Raw genomic sequence first — 19,980 nt, forward strand, 5'->3', positions numbered from 1 at the left:
TCATATACAACTGTACTATCTATCTTAGTGCTAAGATAGCGCATGCCGTATGTTTTGCATTTTAGCACAAGGATTTGCTGCTGTTGCACAAGCTCGCCCACTGGATATGGCTAAACAAATAACATGTTCTGAAACTAAAACCTTCATAGAAGGTTTTCATTCACCCATATGTATTCCAGCAATGTTTACTCACTTACAATGCATAACCAAGCGAAGAAAAGCAGTAACAGATGACAAATTGTTCCAAAGCAAGCGCAATTCTTGTAATCTGTCCTCAAGCTTTAGCGGCCCGCTGATGCTTTATACGTTTCATAAAATTGTACATGCAATAGCAAGTTCTCATAATTAAACATGCTTTTGTGTAACAATAATGCTACAACAGCTTTTTATGTGCTGTTTTAATAGAAAATGAATCATTGTGACACACTGAATGCTGCTTGCCAGGCGTGTCTTCAAGGTGTCCTGGCGAGAATGATGCCAATCCAAAGTCACAATATACCGGCATTCCCATGCATACCACAGTGTAGCAGCGCCAGATTTCCCTCTAGGTAATATAGTGAGAAACTATGCTTAATACATTTGAGCTGGCAGCTGTAGTAGAAGCAATGTCATTTTCTACTGCTCATCTGTTCCAGCAGTACGATACACTGTCGAGAGCTGTGATCATAGGGTGCCATAAGCAATGATAAAAGTCCTGTGGGTATCCACTGGAAAGGAATCTGTGGGGCATTTGTTATCATGGGTGAATAGCAGCAGGTTCTACCAAGCTCATTCACGTTTCTCTGCTGCATTTTATGTAACGGCTGCAACGAGAATGATGCATTCCCTTTATCACACCCGCAGTTACTTTCAGCCATCTCTTCTCAAGCCTTGATAGAACATCTTTTCGCCTTACCTTCCAATGAAAGATACCCATTCACCCTCCAGTAGAGGCTTTGTAAATAGTATCATAGGATGTTATGTGAATAGCCAATGAAAAAATACTGTAGTTGTGAACAGTGTAGAGACAAAGACAGGGAGAATATCATCAGACTTCATTTACGCAGTGCTTCGACTGGCGAATTGTATGTGGTATTTGTTTGTGACAGCTAAGTAGCCTTTCTAAAAATGCACCTCGTATTGCAGTAGCATAACTGTACACATTCCTGCGTGTTTCATCTGTTAATAGGACTGCAAACCGGGCTTGGTTGTATATGGCTCATGGTAGTAAGCTTAACTCTGCACTAACACAAGAGCGCTCTTGTCATCCCTTTCATCTCTTGCATTAGTGCCAACATTTTTTTCATCATCATCAGCCTAGCTACGCTCACTGCAGGGCAAAGGCCTCTCCCATACTTCTCCAACTACCCCGGTCATATACTAATTGCGGCCATGTTGTCCCTGCAAACTTCTTAAATCTGATCCGCCCACCAAATTTTCTGCTGTTCCCTGCTACGCTTCCCTTCCCTTGGAATCCAGTTCGTAACCCTTAATGACCATCGGTTATCTTCCCTTCTCATTACATGTCCTGGCCATGCCCACTTCTTTTTCTTGATTTCAACTAAGATGTCATTAACTCGCGTTTGTTCCCTCACCCAATCTGCTCTTATCCGTTAACGTCCCACCTATCATTCTTCTTTCCATAGCTCGTTGCATCGTCCTCAATTTAAGTAGAAACCTTTTCGCAAGCCTCCAGGTTTCTGCCCCGTACGAGAGTACTGGTAAGACACAGCTGTTATACACTTTTCTCTTGAGGGATAATGGCAACCTGCTGTTCATGATCTGAGAATGCCTGCCAAACGCACCCCAGCCCATTCTTATTCTTCTGATTATTTAAGAAATTTTTTTAGTCATGTTATTTTTGTCAGGTGTATGAAAATGACCAGCTAACAGCACTTTAACAGAGGTCAGCAGCATGCCACTCTTTCTGGTACTTGCCTGTTTGCTCTGTCTCTCTTCTGGTGACGCACAATAATCTTGCTCGGGATTAAGCAGTTGCTCAAAAAATTTTGTGATTACAATTAATTCTGTGCGTGGAATAAGATATTCTTTCAAGCTAAGTTAATGATAGAAAGAAATATGCAACTGTCCAGTATCATTGCTCATCCTTTTTGGAGAACACCATTTGCATTCATAAATACCAAAAGATCTATAGCAATGGTACATACAATCAGCAACGTGATATGCACAAGAAGTTTACAGAAATGAGCACAAGGCAACGAGGGTACAACATAAGTTGCAGGAGTATTTATTCCGCAGTTGATGGCTTATGGATACAAATCCAAATTTAGACTCTGACGCTGCTACCAGCCCACTTGGATTCACCTTACCCCAATGAAGTGAAAGGTTGTTTCAGAAGAATGCTTAAAACTGCTGGCAAGGTGCTCAGAATAACTGCTGGAAGCCAACTCAATTAAAATGTGCTTACCAATGAGCAGAAAAGGAAAAATGAATGCATCAGGTGAGGACATTCAGTCTGCCCGTATGAACGCATTGCACAGGACTGCCAAAAGAAAGAAAAACAATGTATACCCGTTCAAGAACACAATGCGTTTAGGGAGGCACCTTAAAGCAGTGAATTAAAGCAAGTTAGCATACTATTAAGAGCCATTCAATATTCCTTTCCCGGATTGCTTTTTTTTTTTTAACCCGCTTGCACATTGATATGAAGTAACAGTCACACTCAGGGTTACGAGAGTTTGTCTAAACCATTTCGAAACTGTATAGTGGTCAACTAACCCCGAAACCAGCTACTTAAAAGCTACCCCTGAAATGAAGACAGCATGCCCCCTTTCCAGGACTCTGCAACTCGCACGAAACCATAACACCCAGTGGCACAGCCTGCTGTAAAGGCAACAGGGCTCGTGCTTCCCGGCTGTCCACATGCATTCACCACCTCTTCTGTCCTTGGCCAGAGCTTCTAACTCCTGTGTGTGCCGTCATTTAATTCCATTAAGCGCCGGAGCAAATTAACCAATAGCAGTGCCAGGCTAGGCAGTGTGGACGTGCCCGACCTAAATGCATATTACGAGCAGTTCCGTTCCCTCATGTTGCTTACAGGCTTCAATAGTGCCACGCGTTTCAATGTAATCTTTTTTTTTTTATCTTTTATGAAATATATATAAATAACGGAGGTACCACAATGATGTAACGAATATGATAAAAAGAGTGACAGGCAGTGCGTGGCCTTTTACACTCCAGGATGACCTAAACTGATGATACGCCATGTTTCATTCCTAGCAATGTCATGAATCAACAACACATGCCAGAGGCACACTAAAAAACAAAAGCTGTACAAGAACAGTGTTTGTGTTTGTTCGTACCCAGGAACCGAGGAGGGTAAAGAATGGTAATCATTTCTTTCCTGCCACAAGGAAAATGCTTCACACTAACACTACAAAACTCCTGCCAGTATATGAAAGGAAAAAAAAAAATACTCTAAATTTTTGTTGTGTAGCAGACAACACCGATAACGCCATTTCTGAAACAGCAAAGTTATCTTATCCCTAAGAATAATCATTACTCATATACACATGTATACATATTTATACATATATATATATAACATACTGGCAACCTTTATGTCCACAAGCCATATGGTCCACATCACAAGGTGAAACAAATTTAAAAAAAAGTGTTCAACAATGATCAATTTGCCTGCGCAACAAAAGTCACTGCAGAAAGCAACAAAAAGCTTGCACTTCTGCATTTTAAACATCATTAAATACCTGTACACAGGATGATGCATGCCGAACAAACACCGTGAGGACTGATACCAAAAAATATGTTATCACCACAGCAAGTGTGAAACAATGAGAAAGCAGCATCAGCAGCGGGTACCTATGATACACAAGAGTTATAATACAACCACGCTACCTAACACTTGGAGAGGACAATGAGAAAGAGAGAGACTCCGTTACAAACAAAAAGCTGTACATGGCCAAGAAGGAATAAACACAAGAAAACAAATGCAGAAGCATGCTCAATCAGAGAAATGCTTCTGTTCGCTCACTAGCAATTTCTTCTCAAAAAGTCTTAGCGAAGTGTCACATCACGAAACAATCTTTTAAAAAAAGAAAAAGTAGAGACCACACATGCACGAGAAATTGAGCACAACAGCACACGGAGGGAGAGGCTGGCAGTAGCCACAGCTGCCAGCCTCTGGACGGGACTCCCAGACGACAGCGACATTGCCCCGCTAGGGAGAGCCGCCACGAGAACACGACAAGCACCCCCCACCCCACCCTTTGGAACAGGTACATGTGCGAGACCGCTCGAGGAGAACGCTTCTGCCCCAAACCAACCAGCGACGGCCTCGGCCCTGATCACATCTCGGAGAACCACCACTGTAGGCGGTGGCTCCCAGTATCCTATGCAGCAGTGACGGCGTCTCTCGACTGCCACCGGATGCAAGTAAAAGAGGGAAAACCCAACTGGCAGGGGCTTTTGTACTGCAGCTTCCACTGGCGCCATAGGGGGATGGCCAGAGAAGGTGGGAAAGAAGAAAACGTGTGTCCAATCCAGGCTGCTGCACTTGTTGGACCACCGTGGAGGAAAGAACACTTCAAGCAAACCCTCAGGCCCAGGCAAGCGACGGAGAGTCCCAGTTCACCGCTAGGACACAGACTCCTGCGCTAGCACCGAACGTTTGGGCAACACTGCTGCAGCTGCAGACCCCTGGGTGGGCACTTCGGGGGTGGTGGCAGGCGAAGAGGTGGCAAAGTCTGACGATGTCCCCAGGAGCCAGCCACCAGATGACGCTGAAATGGCCGCAGCATCTGCAGTCACAGCAGCGGCAGCCTGTTGCTGGGGCGTGAATGTAGGCTGTTCGAGCAGCGTAAAACCCTGCTCAGCAGAGGAAAGTAGTGCCACAGTTCTCAGTGCTTCGCCACCCATGAGTGCCTGAGTGAGCGAGTTGATGTCGCTTGTGCTCAGTGGCAAATCTGGGAAGGCATCCACCAAATCGGGCAAGTCAGGAACCTCTCCCTGTGCACCACCTGCTGCCGAAAGCTTGGCCAGGGATTCCCGTGCCATGTGCACATCCTTGGAGACAGCTGCCAGGGCCCTCTCCAACTCCTCCGTTTCCTCCTTGCTCGGCACATACTCGCCATTTTTCGCTTCTGCAATAAGAACACACTCATCTGAGGACTGCGCACAGTGTTTGACAGCAGTACTAGTACACAGTTGAACCAAAAAAAAGTTGTGCAGATCCAACTCACACTTTGGAATTTATGTGAAGCAGTTAATGAAATGTTACAAAGTTGCCCATTTAATTCCTGTGTCTTTGGCGTGAAAGGATGTGGTACACGCAATCCCTGATAACGTAACGATAACTTGGGACACTTGCTGCCAGGTGAGGAGCCACCTTGCCCGACGCATTACTAAGGTACACTTTTGTGGAGGATGTGCTGCGCCGGTAACATGCTGACATTGAAAATGTGTGGACTGTAGCAGGTCTACGCAATCGCACATTGAAAACACCATTCTTGACTACGCCTAGGAAGATTTTATGGCCCAGACAAACACTACTGCCTACAAGGCATAGCCTTGTTTTAAATAGATGGTTTTCCTTACTTGCTTCTTTTCTCCACTGGAGGTAAAAAATCTACATAATAATGAAATCATCACAAAATTTTCAGTTTGTTACATGCAAGTTTTGGGTACATTGAATAAACCTGATACACCAAGCTATTTGTAGTGTGCAAGCCTATTCATTATAACCGAGTTTGACTGTACAGCAAATGGTAAACTTGCAAATGAGTGTCCTGGTTCAACTTGCGACACGTGACAACTAAGGAAGCTGTTGGCGGAGATGATGGGCCACCAGTCTGCACAAGTAAAGAGTTCAAACGTTTCTACACCTTTAGCTACAAGTACTATAGGACAGGCCTTACGTGCAACTTTTAGGTTCACATTGTGTCTCATGCTCACTCTCTGGTTTCTTGGAATGCACAAGCCCAGCTCAGCACCTAACATTCACTTACAGCCGGCACAGTTTCTTGCAACAGTTTGAACCATGAGCAAGCTGGCTAGCTTACGGAACTGTTCATAAAACACTGGCAGTATTCTCTTCCACTTGTACAACCTATTGTGGTTACTCAACTACATACATAAACTACATAGCCCATTAGTTATTAAAGAAAATTGTAAGTGTACCGTTGTGAATGATGCCAAGAAACAAAGTCCATGCCTGTTACAACAGATCTGCATACAACATGCTTTCGGATATAACAGACTATTTTTCTCACTTAGTTTCATCTTCCTACATTATCAATGTAACCAATTCTGCCTTTTATAGAGCTGGCTATAACGAACAGACCTGGGTAGAACGCACATTGGCTGCAACAAACAAATGTTTGGGCGAATTTTGCTTATATAGTGTAACTACAACATACTGTGCATAAATACTGCAACGCACCTTGCTGCGGCAACGAATGTGTGCTACAGTGCGCTGCATGCAACTATTTCTGGCCGTTTGAGGCCTTGCAACAGCTTCCCTTCCCGCAGGCAACATACCGCGCGATGCCCTGCCAACTGAGTTTTTGTGTAGACCACGCAAGCGGACTGCTGTCGGCTGAGTGCTAATGAAGCGCGAAGGGTGCCGCTAGGCCTAACCGACTTCGAAGTGAAGCCGTAGCCTACGACACTTTAAAAATCAACCCCTGACAATTGTAAAATGCCTAGAGAATGCTTAATTTTTCATCACATCAGATCACACACAAAAAAATATGCTGCTATGGCGCGTTTGAGGTGTCTCGTACGCAGTGCAGCAATGGCCAGACATGGGCTCCAGAGTTGAGCTGGCCTCCTACCACGGCTCTCATTCGTGCTAGATTACTTGCCAGTGGGTGTCGCTTGTAGCGAAAGATAAAATTAAAACCTGTTTGTACAACTGGCCACTGTTTTGTGTGAGGAGCAAACCATAGCCGTTGCTTGTGTTATTGGTGGCAGCGATGCACTAAGGCTGGACAGCTGGCACGACAGCGAGGGCCAGCCTGCTCCTTGCCGTTGTGCTGGCTGTTAATCTTGCCACCGTGCAGGTGTACATACGCTCTAGTACGGGGAAGCTGCCATTTGTCAGCAACAGGCATTCGGAAACCAGCGGACAGGAAGACTCCACGCCATATTGTTGTACAATTGCTGCATGAACCCATTTATCTATACGTTATTTCAATTTCAACGATTTTATCGTTTTTCGTTAGCTTACAAGTTAGACTACGGTATGTGCAAAGTTTCACCATTTAACCCATTAATGACAAGACATATAAATTGCCCCCAAAAAATGTTGTTTTCAATCTAAATATGCAAAACACATCAGGAATAAGCATAATCAACAAAAAGAAATAATATTTCGCAGAAATTTTTTCAGCAATAGGGGGAAAACCCCAGACAGAAAACTGGAAAGGGCTTCACCCCAAGTCACCAGCTTCGTTTTGAATATAATATGACAGCTCTCATTATATGTTCTGGGGCAGTAACGAGCAATGTGGCCCAGCTCACTCACTCGAAACAGCGGACTCCGCCGCGCGCATTCCTGCAATTGAAAGCACTCTGCCCCGGTCGTCCTGCTCCGCCAGCCGCGCTGCCCTCAGGCCGTTCGGGACATGCGTCTTCCGCTGGGCGCGCGCTGCTGCGGATTGCTTGGCGTAATTGAGGGGGCGGATTGGGCCTTTGCCCCGCACTGGCCGCGCGCCGTGCGTACGCATGAGGATCCCAGGCGCGTTCGCTGATTCCCCAAGCTTGCCGGTTTTCAAAGCCCACCGCAAAAGTGGACTGCGCGGGCGATTGCTGTTGGCGTGAATGAAAAAGAGTTTCCGTCCACGCACAGCGCGGCTCTAGTGCCTCGCTTGCAGGCGGTGGAGGGCGGTAGGCACGCATGGCCAGCAGGTCGCCTTGTATACGTTTGGCCTCGGCGGCCATGTCCTCCAGATCACGGAACCGACTTCCACGCAGGTAGGCCGCAAAAGTTGGGTGAGCCTGCCTTATCACCCTCTCGACTCTCTCGTCGCTGGAGGCCATCGGCTCCGCCATCTGAAACAGCTCCTCCATCGCTCGCACATACTCGAGGAGCGATTCGTCCGGGGCCTGCATCCGCAACTCGAGCTCGCGCCGCATTCTACGATGGTAGTCAACAGGCAAAAATTCCTGGCGGAGAGCCGCCTTGAAATCTTCGAGCGTCGTTGCGCGGTTGCCGGAAAGCCTGTACCACTGTGCTGCTCACTCTGTAAGAGCAACGGGCACAACACGAGCCAGCATTTCGCGGTCATCAAGCCCCACAGTTGGGGGCCAAAATGTGGGCTCACTGTACGTCTCCGCGCACGGCGTGGCCAAGTGGCCCCCGAGAAGTGGAGCCTCACGACGCAGCACGACGGCGTACGGCGATAGACCCACCGCAGGTTCGAGCACCGAGCCGAAAGGCCTGGCCGGCTCTGGCCGTACGCATGGGCGCTCTCCCAGGAACACAAGGCGTTCAGGACAGCTAAGGCGTTTATTAATCGCAAATGGCCAACACGTACCAGTCTGCACCGAAACACACGGAGTACACTCGGCGCCCGCGGTTCCCGATGGCGAGGAAGGCGGGTTACGCGCCGCATCGAACAATGGTTTGCGCGCGCGGGCCGAAATGCGTTCGCAAACGCTACCTAGCGCTTCCCGTCACCGACAATGGTCCGCGACGGTTCGGACACGCAAAATGTGACGCACTGAGCACCTGCGACTACCGCAAGGGCGGAACGCAGAGCCACTCAGCAAGCCACACTTACGCAAGCTGACAAAGCATGTGAACGTCCCCAGGCCGGGGCGTTGGGTACACAAATAGCTGGTCGCTCACGTACCTTGCAGCTTGCCTCTCGTGACCGGCGCTCGTCCCTGTCGCAGCACTACTCCCCCGCGCACGGCGATCGTCCCCAGTCGGGGCTTCTTCCCTACGTCACGCCCCCACGACCCAATCGCAGGGCCGCGTAGCATGACGTCGCGGGACGCGGTCGCGGCGCCCGGGGAAAACGGCGCCCGGGGAAAACGGCGCCCGGGGAAAACGGCGCGCGGTCGAGGGGAGGCATTTGGGAGGGGTTTTCCTCGCAATGGCGAGTAAGTCCGGAGCCTTAGGCACAGCAACGACTGCGCCCCGGTAGACCGAAGGAACTCCCACAATGTGAACCATAAGTGTACATTTCATTTGCTTTACATCAGATGTACGATACCCCTGCAGCTGGATATCATGCATTGGTCGGTCTCCTCTGACCATGCTTTCACAAGACAGCGAGTCTCGTACAAAACTTCTTCCTCGTTCAGTGTTCCTGCTCTAAACCAACAAATGATGCTTGCTGCCTGTCATTCAGTGTTGGCCAAAGAAATTTAGCCAGAAACTTCGTACTTAGTACTGAAACTCGGCAAGAAAAGAATTCTTTTTTCGGTATGTTGCCTGTAGGCAACACTCGTCAAGGAAGCGTTAACAACATACCGCGACCCAAGTTTTGAACAGAACAGACTTCGGACATAACGGGCCTTTTTCACTAGATCATCGCAGTGCATTGTAATGAATGGCCACTGTATATGGTCAAGGCAACGTAACATCAATCAAGCTATGCAGTCGTGTAACACAAGAGCACTTCTTTGAATTCTATATAAACTTACTGTCACAAGATGTATCGCCTACACTTCCAGCATTGCAGCAGTACACAGTAACTCTCAAATGCGTCTGGCTAAACTGGCTGATTACACATCTGCATGAGCAACTCTGACTGGCTACTCGCAATAAGTGACTCTATTTGCTTCAAAATGAAACTATACCAAAATCAAGAGTTATGTAAGCGTTTAATAGCACAGTAAAACAACCATGTTACTCTTACGATCCCCACTACCCACAGCTTGGATGTCCCAGCCAAGCCATGCTGACTGGCTAGGTGCATGTGCAAGGAATGCAAAGTTTACTCGCTTGTGCAAAACTGGCAGGAATGGTAGTGGCAACACAAATACTGTTTCTTAAACAGTGTATAAGGGCACATGATTTACGATTAAAGACTATAAATCAGAGGTAAGGTGTTAGACAGCATACAAAGCATACCTGCAAAGAAGTCGCTGAAAGCATCATCAGAGATTTTGTTCAACACCTCCGTGAAGTCATGCTCCTCAAGAAGCTTCGTTGCCTGGTTGGCCAGTTCCGCTGCATCAAGTGGCAGCTCCAAAGATTTTTCTATTGTGTCTGCAATGGAGTTTCAAACTGTCACACACAGTATAAAGGCAAACACAAAACTTATGCAGTGCAAATTTGTAAATGGCAATGAGAAAGCTGACAATAAACCCCCACAAAAACTGGTAACGAAGCAATTTGTCAGTAACAATGCAGCCAGACACTGTGTTATGCGAAAAATGATGACAGTTAAAGTAAATTACCGGTAACTGCATCACCTCCATTGAGCACCAACGCTGTTGAAACATCTAGCACAATGAAAGCAGCAATACAAGGCAAGTTCAACATCGAGGCAGTGCCCGGCCACCATCAGTACACTGCGAAGTGGCTCGCTCATACCTGCTCTTCAAAGTCAAGAAAACGAATGTCAGCCTACCTTAGTGATGTCACATGAAGCAGTGACAGAACTATGCACATGACAATTACTAGCAATTATTTTTGCAGCCTATGTGTCGCAGTGCAGTACGCTATTGCAGAAAGCTTACCAGCAGCAATGTGACATCCACTGTCACTTGAATTTCTAATGCATTTCGATGCATGACACTCGTGCCTAAGAGCGCAACACCAATCAAGCTTTGGAGTCGTGTATAACACAAAGAGTGGTTCATGCAGGAGAATCGGCAAAACCTTCTGCCGAGTGTCTATGTCTCTATAACAGTGTATGTATCCTATCAACTACATAGCTCCGTTTTGTACAGGCCAACACAACTGGAAGCAGCAGCAAAGCCATACATTGTAAGCATATTATGGTGTGACACCTAATGTTTTCCCCACATGGCATTTGGCTTTCCCACATAGCACACACGGAGCAGAGCAAACCATAGTAATCCAGTAGCACAAGAGATGGCGCGAGTGTACCGATGCTATAACCACCTGATGGCGTGGATACTTGGGTGCAAGAGAAAGTAGCTTCCTTCTCATCAGCTTGGGGGACAGCGTCGCGCGCACACTTATGGCATACTCATTGGTGCACTCTACGCAGTTCTGCAATCTCCGAAGCCAGTTATTGCCAAACTCGGTTAAAAAAATTCCATAGATTTTCCTAGATGTTTGTAAAGTTCCCTTTACCAATATAGTTTCTGTAAGGATAAATTTTTGTTGTGCAAATAAACAGCAACTTTTGTAGGTTAAGTTTATCTCTAAGCTTATTTCAAAACATCTAAATAATGAAGTCACTGTACTCTGTGGGGTTCTCCTCCCGTACTCTTGGGACAAAGGAACGACAACACACTAGTCCAAACAATCACAAGGGCATTTATTGCACCTTTCATAGATCAATGCCTGCTAGCCGAGTTGCTATCCACAAAACATGCCGATGGGCGCGCGACAAATCTATAAGTCCGACTCACCGCGACCGGACAGCGAGCGAATATGTTCGCCCCATGCTGGATCCCAACGCCTGGTCGTTATCGCGTACGGTCATGCGAACGGTGGCGCGTTCGAAGGCAGCCACGCGAGACGGTCTCGCCGAAGCATGGCAATCACCAACCGCGGTACAGCATTTACAGCGGAACTTATGCAGGACGTTCTCCAGCTGACGCATTGCTCTCACCGCAAGAGCACTGCGTATCAACCTCAAACCAATGGATTAACTGAACATCTGAACAGAACGCTGGCTGATATGCTCTCATGTATGTCAACGTAGAGCATAAGACGTGGGACGAGCTTTTACCCTATGTGACCCTATGTGACTTTCGCCTATAACACTGCTGTACAGGAGACTACACAGTTTACGCCGTTCGAACTTGTATACGGGCGCCACGTCACGTCAACACTTGACGCCATGCTGCCTCTGGCTGATAATAGCCCGACCAGCGAACATGCGGAAGAGTTTGTACAAAGAGCCGAAGAGGCACGCCAGCTGGCTCGGCATCGTATCCGGAGCCAACAGCATACAGACACCTTTCGATACAACCAGGGTCGACGGGACGTCCATTACCATACCGGCGCCTGCGTGTGGGTCTGGACGCCCGTCCGTCGCTGTGGACTCTCGGAAAAGTTGATCTGCCGGTATTTTGGGCCCTACAAGGTTACGAGCCGCCTCAGTGACGTGACCTACTAAGTCGTCCCCTGCAGTTCTGACCCCAGTTTGCTCCGTCGTCATCCTCGCGCTGAAGTTGTTCATGTAGTGCGCATGAAATCATACTATGCGCGTACATGAACGCCGAGATGCACCTGAGGAGCTCCACTTCTTATGTCGCTGAAAGAACTTTGTGACGCGACCGAGACGGTCGCTTTTCACATGGGGAAATTGACACAAAGATGTGGGGCTCCCGCACCACAGAACGGGGCGCGCAAAAGTCGGCACCATGAAAGACGAAGTGCGTAAGCTGCACGTTCTTCTTCTGGCCCGCCATTAAAGAGAAACGTCTCTTTTGTAACACTCCGTCTCCAACCTACGTTACAACACGCACAGTGCTAATATCTACTTGACATTGCAATATCTCGAAGCAGTAAGTTGCAAAAGTACATGGTTACATTTCAGAGAATTGAGAAAAAATTAGTTGCAATGTTCCAATTTTGTTCCATAGTTTCAGTAATTGTACACACTGTTTGGCTAGATATCAGCCCTTTGCGATCTACAGAGAGCTAAACAAGCTACAGCATGATGCTTTTCGTGAAAATTTATTACATAAAGAAGTGCCCATAAAGATTACTATATTTTGGCATTGTGCATCACATAACTCTAAAACTATAACAGCTACACAAAAAGTAGTGCCATATTTGAAATCTGCACAGAAAACTCTATACATGACTGAATTTTGAAACCTCTAATACAAGTAATAAAAAAAAAAAGTTGCTTTGAGGAGCGTCTCCTCTTAAAATCAGTAATACTATAAGTGGGTTCGACTGTACTTCTTTCAGTCTAATTAAACCGTTTGATTGTTCCGCTCTGCATTTTTCCTGCAACCTGCTTATAACAATTATCGGTTATAACAATGATGTTTTCTTGACACTTCAATGCTGTTACAAGTGAGTTCAACTGTACTGAAAGCGTGCATAAACGTATGTTATATTTGAGCTCAAGATACAGTAAAACCTCGTTAAACTGTACCCTCTTAAACAGTAGTTTCATTTTAAAAGTAGTAAAGTCAAATCCCCAACTCAACGGCCGTTGAACATCATGCATTTTGTATTCGCATAAATTGTACAAGGTTAATGCGTATGTATCGGCTAACCCGCAGTGTTTGAACTTTTCGTAGTGCAATCACGGCGGTAGGTTGGCCAGGCAGAAGAATGAGCCTCAGAGATCAAAACGACCTCTAAGCGCAAACGCAGAGGGCGTTTGGAAGAGTAGAAGCCACATTGACATCAACATCATTTCGGCGCCGAGCCAGACAGTGTTGTGGCTGGAGAGTGGTGGCGTGTGTTGTGGCGTCATGCAAGCTGGGACATGCATCATACCGAAGCTCGGACAAACACCTGGGGCTCAGCATAAAAGAAAAATTGCACATTGTTCGTGCTATCAAACGTGGCACGAAGTCGAAGCTGGCACATGAGAGAGATCTACTGTTGACTACGGTGTGTGCCATTTGGAACGCAAAAGATGCTCGGTAGTGCTGCTGGGATCGCGAAAAGACGTCGGCTACAAGGTTCAACTTTCTAGGTTCAAGTTTTCGCCATCGTTGCCTCTGTTATTGCCGAAGTGTCACCTAACGACAGTGATGAGGATGACACGTAAAGCAACAGCATGGCCAATTCACGCCTGACAGTGGCAGAAGCTGCGTGTTACGTCAGCCTCACACAGGTACTACACTGTACTACACATCTAGAACAAATTCAGCGAGTGTCAACACAGTGTGCAACTTTGATGCTGGGAAAAGGTGCAGCAATAAAAACTGTTCATATTACTGAGGGTCAAAGTACATGACACAACTGTAATTGCACACAGATGCCATAGCGCGACTCACCTCTATAATTTGATTGCATTAAAACAAATTGTAGAACATTCAGTAAAGCAATGACCGAGGCTAGTTGGTGGACATGCATGGCACAAACGTATGTCCACATTTCGTCCTTTTATGTTTGTTCTATGCCCTTCCATCAGCGCAATACTAGGCGAAACGCAATCATGAAATTATAGAAAATTCAGCAATAGACACCTGTCCAAGTAAAAGGAAATGCAAAGAAATTATGATTAAAATACTGGCAAATGTCCAAATACTGGCATAAATGACCAAAATTAACAGTGCCCATAAAAAGAACTCTGCTAAGCAAGACAGCTCAAAACGCACCTGGTGAGAACTGGTTCTCGAGATCTGTTGCCAGGTCGGGCTCTATTCTCTCCACAAGTTCCTTTGCCACAGTCTCAGTGTTCATGCTGCTGGCAGCCACCACAGGCACATAGCCATAGCTTTCAACCATTGAGGTGGCAGCACCCAAAGCTCCCACAACTGCAGCAGCTAGAATGAGCAACAAAAGACACAAGCGATTGCCACTTGCTAAAGGCTCAATATATGTCCACTTCAGCCATATCTTACATAGAATGCACCTCAATTAATCAGAAGTGCTTAAGAAAAAATAACAACAATAATAATAAAAGTCAACTGTCATTGGAACCTAAGGTGTCTGAATGGGCAGAAACTAATGCATACCACAGATTTGCCATTCCTGATGTTCATATTATTCAATAGAAAACATGGTGCAGATTAGTTTCAACTTTGTGATCTTATTCCTACTCGCAAGAATTTTAAAAGTTGTTTCTGAAACAGGCGACTCATTTTCCTAGAGCCCCCCCACCATAGAAGGAGAAAGCACATTCAGGGTGTCTACCAAGTTGACATTTCCAAATTCCCTGAGTTTTCCAGGTTTTCCCTGAGTGCCATTGCAAATTTCCCGGAGTGATGCATAACTATGTTTTATGTCAAGACGGACTGAAACCATATCGCCTGATGCTGTCACTCTCTAGTAAGCACATGAAAAAAATAAAAACGTGACTTAATACAATTTGAATACTAAGGAGCAGTGTTTATGTTATTCAAAAAGAGAATAGAAGGCATGGGTTAGTAAAATGCACAGCAAATAAAGTGTCTTCGAAATAAATTGCAAATGGGGTCGGACATTATCAAATACGAATAAAAAGGAGATGCATATAGAAGCAAATATTTTCGAATATGAGCTATTTCTATCAACTGATAGCAACCTTAGTGGGATGAGGCCCGAACTCTGTCACAATTGAGATTCTCTCACAACAGCTCGTAAGTCAACCTCAACTGTCCTGACATACTTTCAGCCCGCGCACGACGCCCGAGTGTTGTGTTTCACTGCTTTAAAGAGTTTATTTTGGTTTAGAAGAGGGACACCTGCATCTCGGCATCAGCCAAAACTTTATTTTTTGAGCTCAAGCTCCTTCAAAACGGCAGCAGCAAGCTTCCATTCCCGTTTATTCCTCAATGCGTAGGTAATTTCTGTTCTTGTCTGCCTTCCGCCACTCGTTCGCCCCAAGGACCATTTGAAGCATCTTGGTCAGTTGCCCAGCCCACGACCGATTTTTCGAATTCCCTAGGGGCCGCGAAAACGTCCGAAAAATCGGCCAGTTGGAAAAAAATAAATCCGTGTCACTTACTGCCCTTAGGGGCTCAAACCGCCACAGGCACGTTCGAAAACGCTCTGAAGGCCTGTCGGTACACATATTAGGCATATCGGTGCTCGTACTGTGACAGGAAATACCGGGTGCCTGCGTGTATAATTAAGGAATACATACTGTGTTCCGTGGCCCCTTCCCACGCTTGTTATGCTTCACTGCAATACTTTTGCGTAAGCTTCACCAAGTAACATTTCTGTACAGACGCGAAGCTGACTTTCAGAAACCAGCATTATGCAACGCACCGTGTTTTCCAAGTTTCTAAGCCAATCGCGAGGACCACAAAGGCGGAGTCCGTGCCATTGCTGACAGCAGCTAATTCTTTCAATAAAAAACTCGGCACCCAACGGCAAGAAGCTTCATAGCGAACGTCGAAGCAGCTAGGCCTATAGCTTTGCCGCAGTGGTGGCAACGGCTGCCAGCGAATCTGCGTGCGAGAGTGCCGGTTCGAGGTGGCGAAGTAATCAAAACGGCAGTGGTGGTGTCTTTGATTATTGCCGCTTCGGACCTGCGGTCACGGCAAAACATCCGGAAATTCGAACGGCGAAGAGTTCCTGCGTCGGAAATTTCACACGTTGTTATACGTTGACTCTATGTGGCACGTGGCGGGGCCGCGAAGCCGTCCAAATTATCGGGAATCCGGAAAGTCGCTCGCTGACTGTACACTGACAACTCCCCCTGCCGACGACAGGCCATCAAAGACGATTCCTGTCTGTTACTCGATCCAGTATTACCGCGACTTTCGACCCTTTCAATAATATTGCCTCTAATTTTCCCTGATAGAGGCCCAAATTTCCTGAGTTTTCCCTGACTTTTTCCAGACTACTCAAAATCCCCGAGAATTCTCGGTTTTCCCGGTTGGTAGACACCCTGACATTCCTGCTCTTAAGCGGATCAATGTACCAAGGCAGCCAGCCCAAGAAATGCTACTTGGAGCCTTATTTTATGTAAAAAATTCCACTAATCTGAAGAGAGTTCACCTTAGAATGCTTTCAACATGTGGTCATGCAGAAAATGGAGTACATGTAGGATCGAAATTTGAGGCACAATCAGTGTTGTACCTTGAGAGTTGTGGTCTAGAAGTTTCACGAGAGCAAGCAGGTGATTTGTCATCGTGCCAAGCTGTCAAATCGGCGACCAGATGTGGTACGTGGGCAGACATAGATTTGGGACCTTACAGGCACAGTGTTCACCACTGACACAAACTTACCGAAAGGGCATACATGCAAGCACTAAAATGTATAACTAAAATCGGCTACTTGCCAACAAACTACAACTTACATATTCACTTAACTGACAGTATGATTTTTCTTCATGGCTGCCGCATATAAAGAGTGCCAGTTCAAATTATCTTTAGCTGCTTCACATAGTATGTGAATGCATAAGAATTATAAACATGCATATATGTTTATAATTTTCCTACTGCCAAGTTTCAAGAGAGAGAGAGAGAGAGAGACAGATTGCGCCACAGCTAACCACGCCCGCCCACACTCCAGATGCCACACCTGAAACTGTCTTGGTTTTGAGTCCAGGAGTGCTTTCCTGGATGTCGAATTGCGCCATGATGTGAACTTCTCTAATAGCAGTACACTTCGAGCCAATCTGAGGCCTTAGACACTCTCTGGGCCTACCAGAACTGCAATATGGCAGTATTCAATGATATCCAGAATAGTACAAACACAAGGCTATGGCTGTGTGGTTGCAAAGGAATGCGCACACTTAATTACTTCATTCAAGATTCGCATTTTGGAGCACGCTGGCACAGCTCGAAGGTTTGGCGCAGCACTTCCATCCCTGCACTGTCAGTCTGGTACTAAATTTGTACTGCACATATAGTGAGAAAAATGTAAGCTGCACTTACCAGGTGCCTCCAATGCCATGGTTGAGGAATGCGGTACAGTCACAGTGGTTTGCGCCACCATGTGTGAGTGATTCACCATGGCTGGTCGTACAACTGTTGGTGCACTGGTTACCAGGTGTGCTGTAGACGACGGGTGTGTCACAGCGGGCAGCATACTTGCTGCCGAAGCAGTCACCAGATGGCTTGCCGTGGTGGGGGTGGTGGCAGCCACTGTCAGTGGCGGATGGTGGACAGCCATCGCTCGGGTTGTCGCCAAGATGTGAGGGGCCGCCGCTGCTGCCATAGAAAGGTGGGCTGCCGTCACTGTTGACCTTGGCATGGGGTGGCTCGTCAAGATGGGCATTGTGTGGGTGGTAGAACCGGAAGAGGAGGAGGGTAGCGAGTGGTGCAGCATGACTGGAGACTTGGGCTCCGTCTTGATGCGCACAGTGGAGCACCCGGCTGCCACCATCTGCAGTAGGGGTTGCTGGGCACCCACACCACTGGGCGGTGTTGTTAGCGCAGATGCTTGAGCAGACGGTCCCGTTGGGGTCACCAAACTGCCTAGCAGGGCTGGTGAGGAGTCACTGCCACCGAGGAATGGGGGTGATCGCGAAGAGCATGGAGAGGAGGAAGACGAGGAGGATACGGGTGACTGGATGAGCACTTCGAGTGGCACACATGATGAAAATGATGATGATGATGGAGAGTGTGCCATCGGAGGTGGTGTTGTCATGCCTGGAGCTGCAGCTTTCTTCTTCTTGCCCCTCTTGGGTGGTCGTGTCAGCGCAGGAGGTTTAGATTTCTTGCGGGGCTTTTTGGGTTTGGGCTCAGCCGCCATTTTATTGTAGTTGTCCTGAAAAACACGGAAAGAGCAGGGGAACCCCAGCATTGTGAGAAAGCTTAAATGGCAAAATTACTGGTGTCTTAACATAGAATGAGCACAGAACTATTGGAATACACACAAGGCAACATCAGAGAATGCCACGCAAAGAGCCCAGAAAGAGCGATGTCTAGGGCTATGCAAAGTTCGAAGGTGAGAAAGCGCTTTGGCTGCCGGGACTGAAATGCAGGCGCTCTAAAATTAGCTCATAGGTGGCAAACATTTATATTATTTCAGACCTGCTTTCTGTGAAAGGGAAAAATCTAAAATTACTGTGGTCATTATGACAATTGTAAAGAAGCTTTAAAAATCGGGCATTTTAGAATAAAACTGTCAAAGTTAGCAGCCATTTGGTTACCATCATACAATGGCTCTATAGGAAATGAGGCAGCACTGTTGAAAAAGTATTAAAAAAATCCATCGGCAAGTATACTTACAAACTGCACCACAAATGAAAGAAAAAGAAGAAAGAATGGTGAATATGATGCCAGAAAAGAAGGTGCTTTTAGTATCCATCAGCTATGAGCAACACAGTGAACAACGTCCCCTGCTGGAGCACAATGACACCGAGTAAAATGGCAGCGTCCATGAAAGGATGAGGTGTACAACTCACTCTCTTTTTGGCATGTTCCGGACAGAGGGGCAGCTCGTGGCACATGTCAAACACTGGAACACAGCACTGCGTGTTGTCCGCAAATTTCGCAGTGCAGTGCTCAAACAGGAGCTGGTCCACATTGTACATTATGTCTAATGTAATGATGGTTAAGGAGGGTTTTTTTTTTTCTTTTTTTCACTTCGCTGGCATGTGTCCTACATTACCTTACATGCCTTACATACATTACGATAGTGTCTAGAACACTATAGCTTAATGAACTTGAGTAACGGGCACGAAGCTACCAGAGGATTAGATTCCAGAAACTTTCAATTCCAGTGATGATAGCGTGCCACTATTGTAGGTTGTTTCACAGCAATTTTTTCTGGCAAGAAATGCATCATTAGAATCTAGTAAATATGGTACGTTCTGGTGTCAGCACACCCATGCAGAAGGTGGCTGCCAGAGACCTCCTGGTGCTTCAGGCACACTCACATGCGGTTGCAAAAGTACAGCAATGATTATGTCACTGCCCATAGAGCTCCTGTTTGTGCAACATTGTGGCAAACATTCACAGGTTCACATAAAACAAGAAACAAGACCCACATCTGTCTGCCCCACTGTTTTCTGGGACACACTAGAAAGCAGCGACAGCAACATGTTGGCATTACTTCTGCATCAAGGATACGCTTTGTACAGTGCCTTGTGTAAGGAAGAGCGGGCATGGCGCAGACCACATTTTCATGCTTATAGCAGCAGGTACGCTTTTCAAGGGGCCCAGGCTTGGGCCTGAAAAGAGGCAGAAAAGAAAGACAAATCAAACAAATGCAAGCATGATCTTTTGGACATCCTTCATTAACAGCCTATTTTAGGTAAACAGCAGGATGACAGCCCCTCCCAGCAACCTTGATGG

General features: G+C 46.6%; 1 protein-coding gene across 3 annotated transcripts; it reads right to left on the reverse strand.

Moving 5' to 3' along the window:
• Nucleotides 1–2,204: 2,204 nt before the first annotated feature.
• LOC126530946 (uncharacterized) lies at nucleotides 2,205–19,876 on the reverse strand. Of its 3 annotated transcripts, XM_050178275.3 has the most exons (6): nucleotides 19,756–19,876; nucleotides 19,089–19,222; nucleotides 17,614–18,448; nucleotides 14,404–14,571; nucleotides 10,043–10,180; nucleotides 2,205–5,099 (listed from the first exon to the last, which is right to left on the reverse strand). In XM_050178275.3, exons 1-6 carry the CDS (start codon nucleotides 19,790–19,792, stop codon nucleotides 4,594–4,596), a joined length of 1,818 nt encoding a protein of 605 aa, XP_050034232.3. In that variant the 5' UTR covers nucleotides 19,793–19,876; the 3' UTR covers nucleotides 2,205–4,593. The 3 variants fall into 3 exon arrangements, with proteins under 3 accessions (XP_050034232.3, XP_054926856.2, XP_072144343.1); XM_055070881.2 differs by lacking the exon at nucleotides 19,089–19,222 and having other exon boundaries at nucleotides 19,739–19,876; XM_072288242.1 differs by lacking the exon at nucleotides 19,756–19,876 and having other exon boundaries at nucleotides 19,089–19,749.
• Nucleotides 19,877–19,980: the final 104 nt, after the last annotated feature.

This window comes from Dermacentor andersoni, chromosome 5, assembly GCF_023375885.2.
Source record: "Dermacentor andersoni chromosome 5, qqDerAnde1_hic_scaffold, whole genome shotgun sequence".
Lineage (NCBI taxonomy): Eukaryota > Metazoa > Arthropoda > Arachnida > Ixodida > Ixodidae > Dermacentor > Dermacentor andersoni.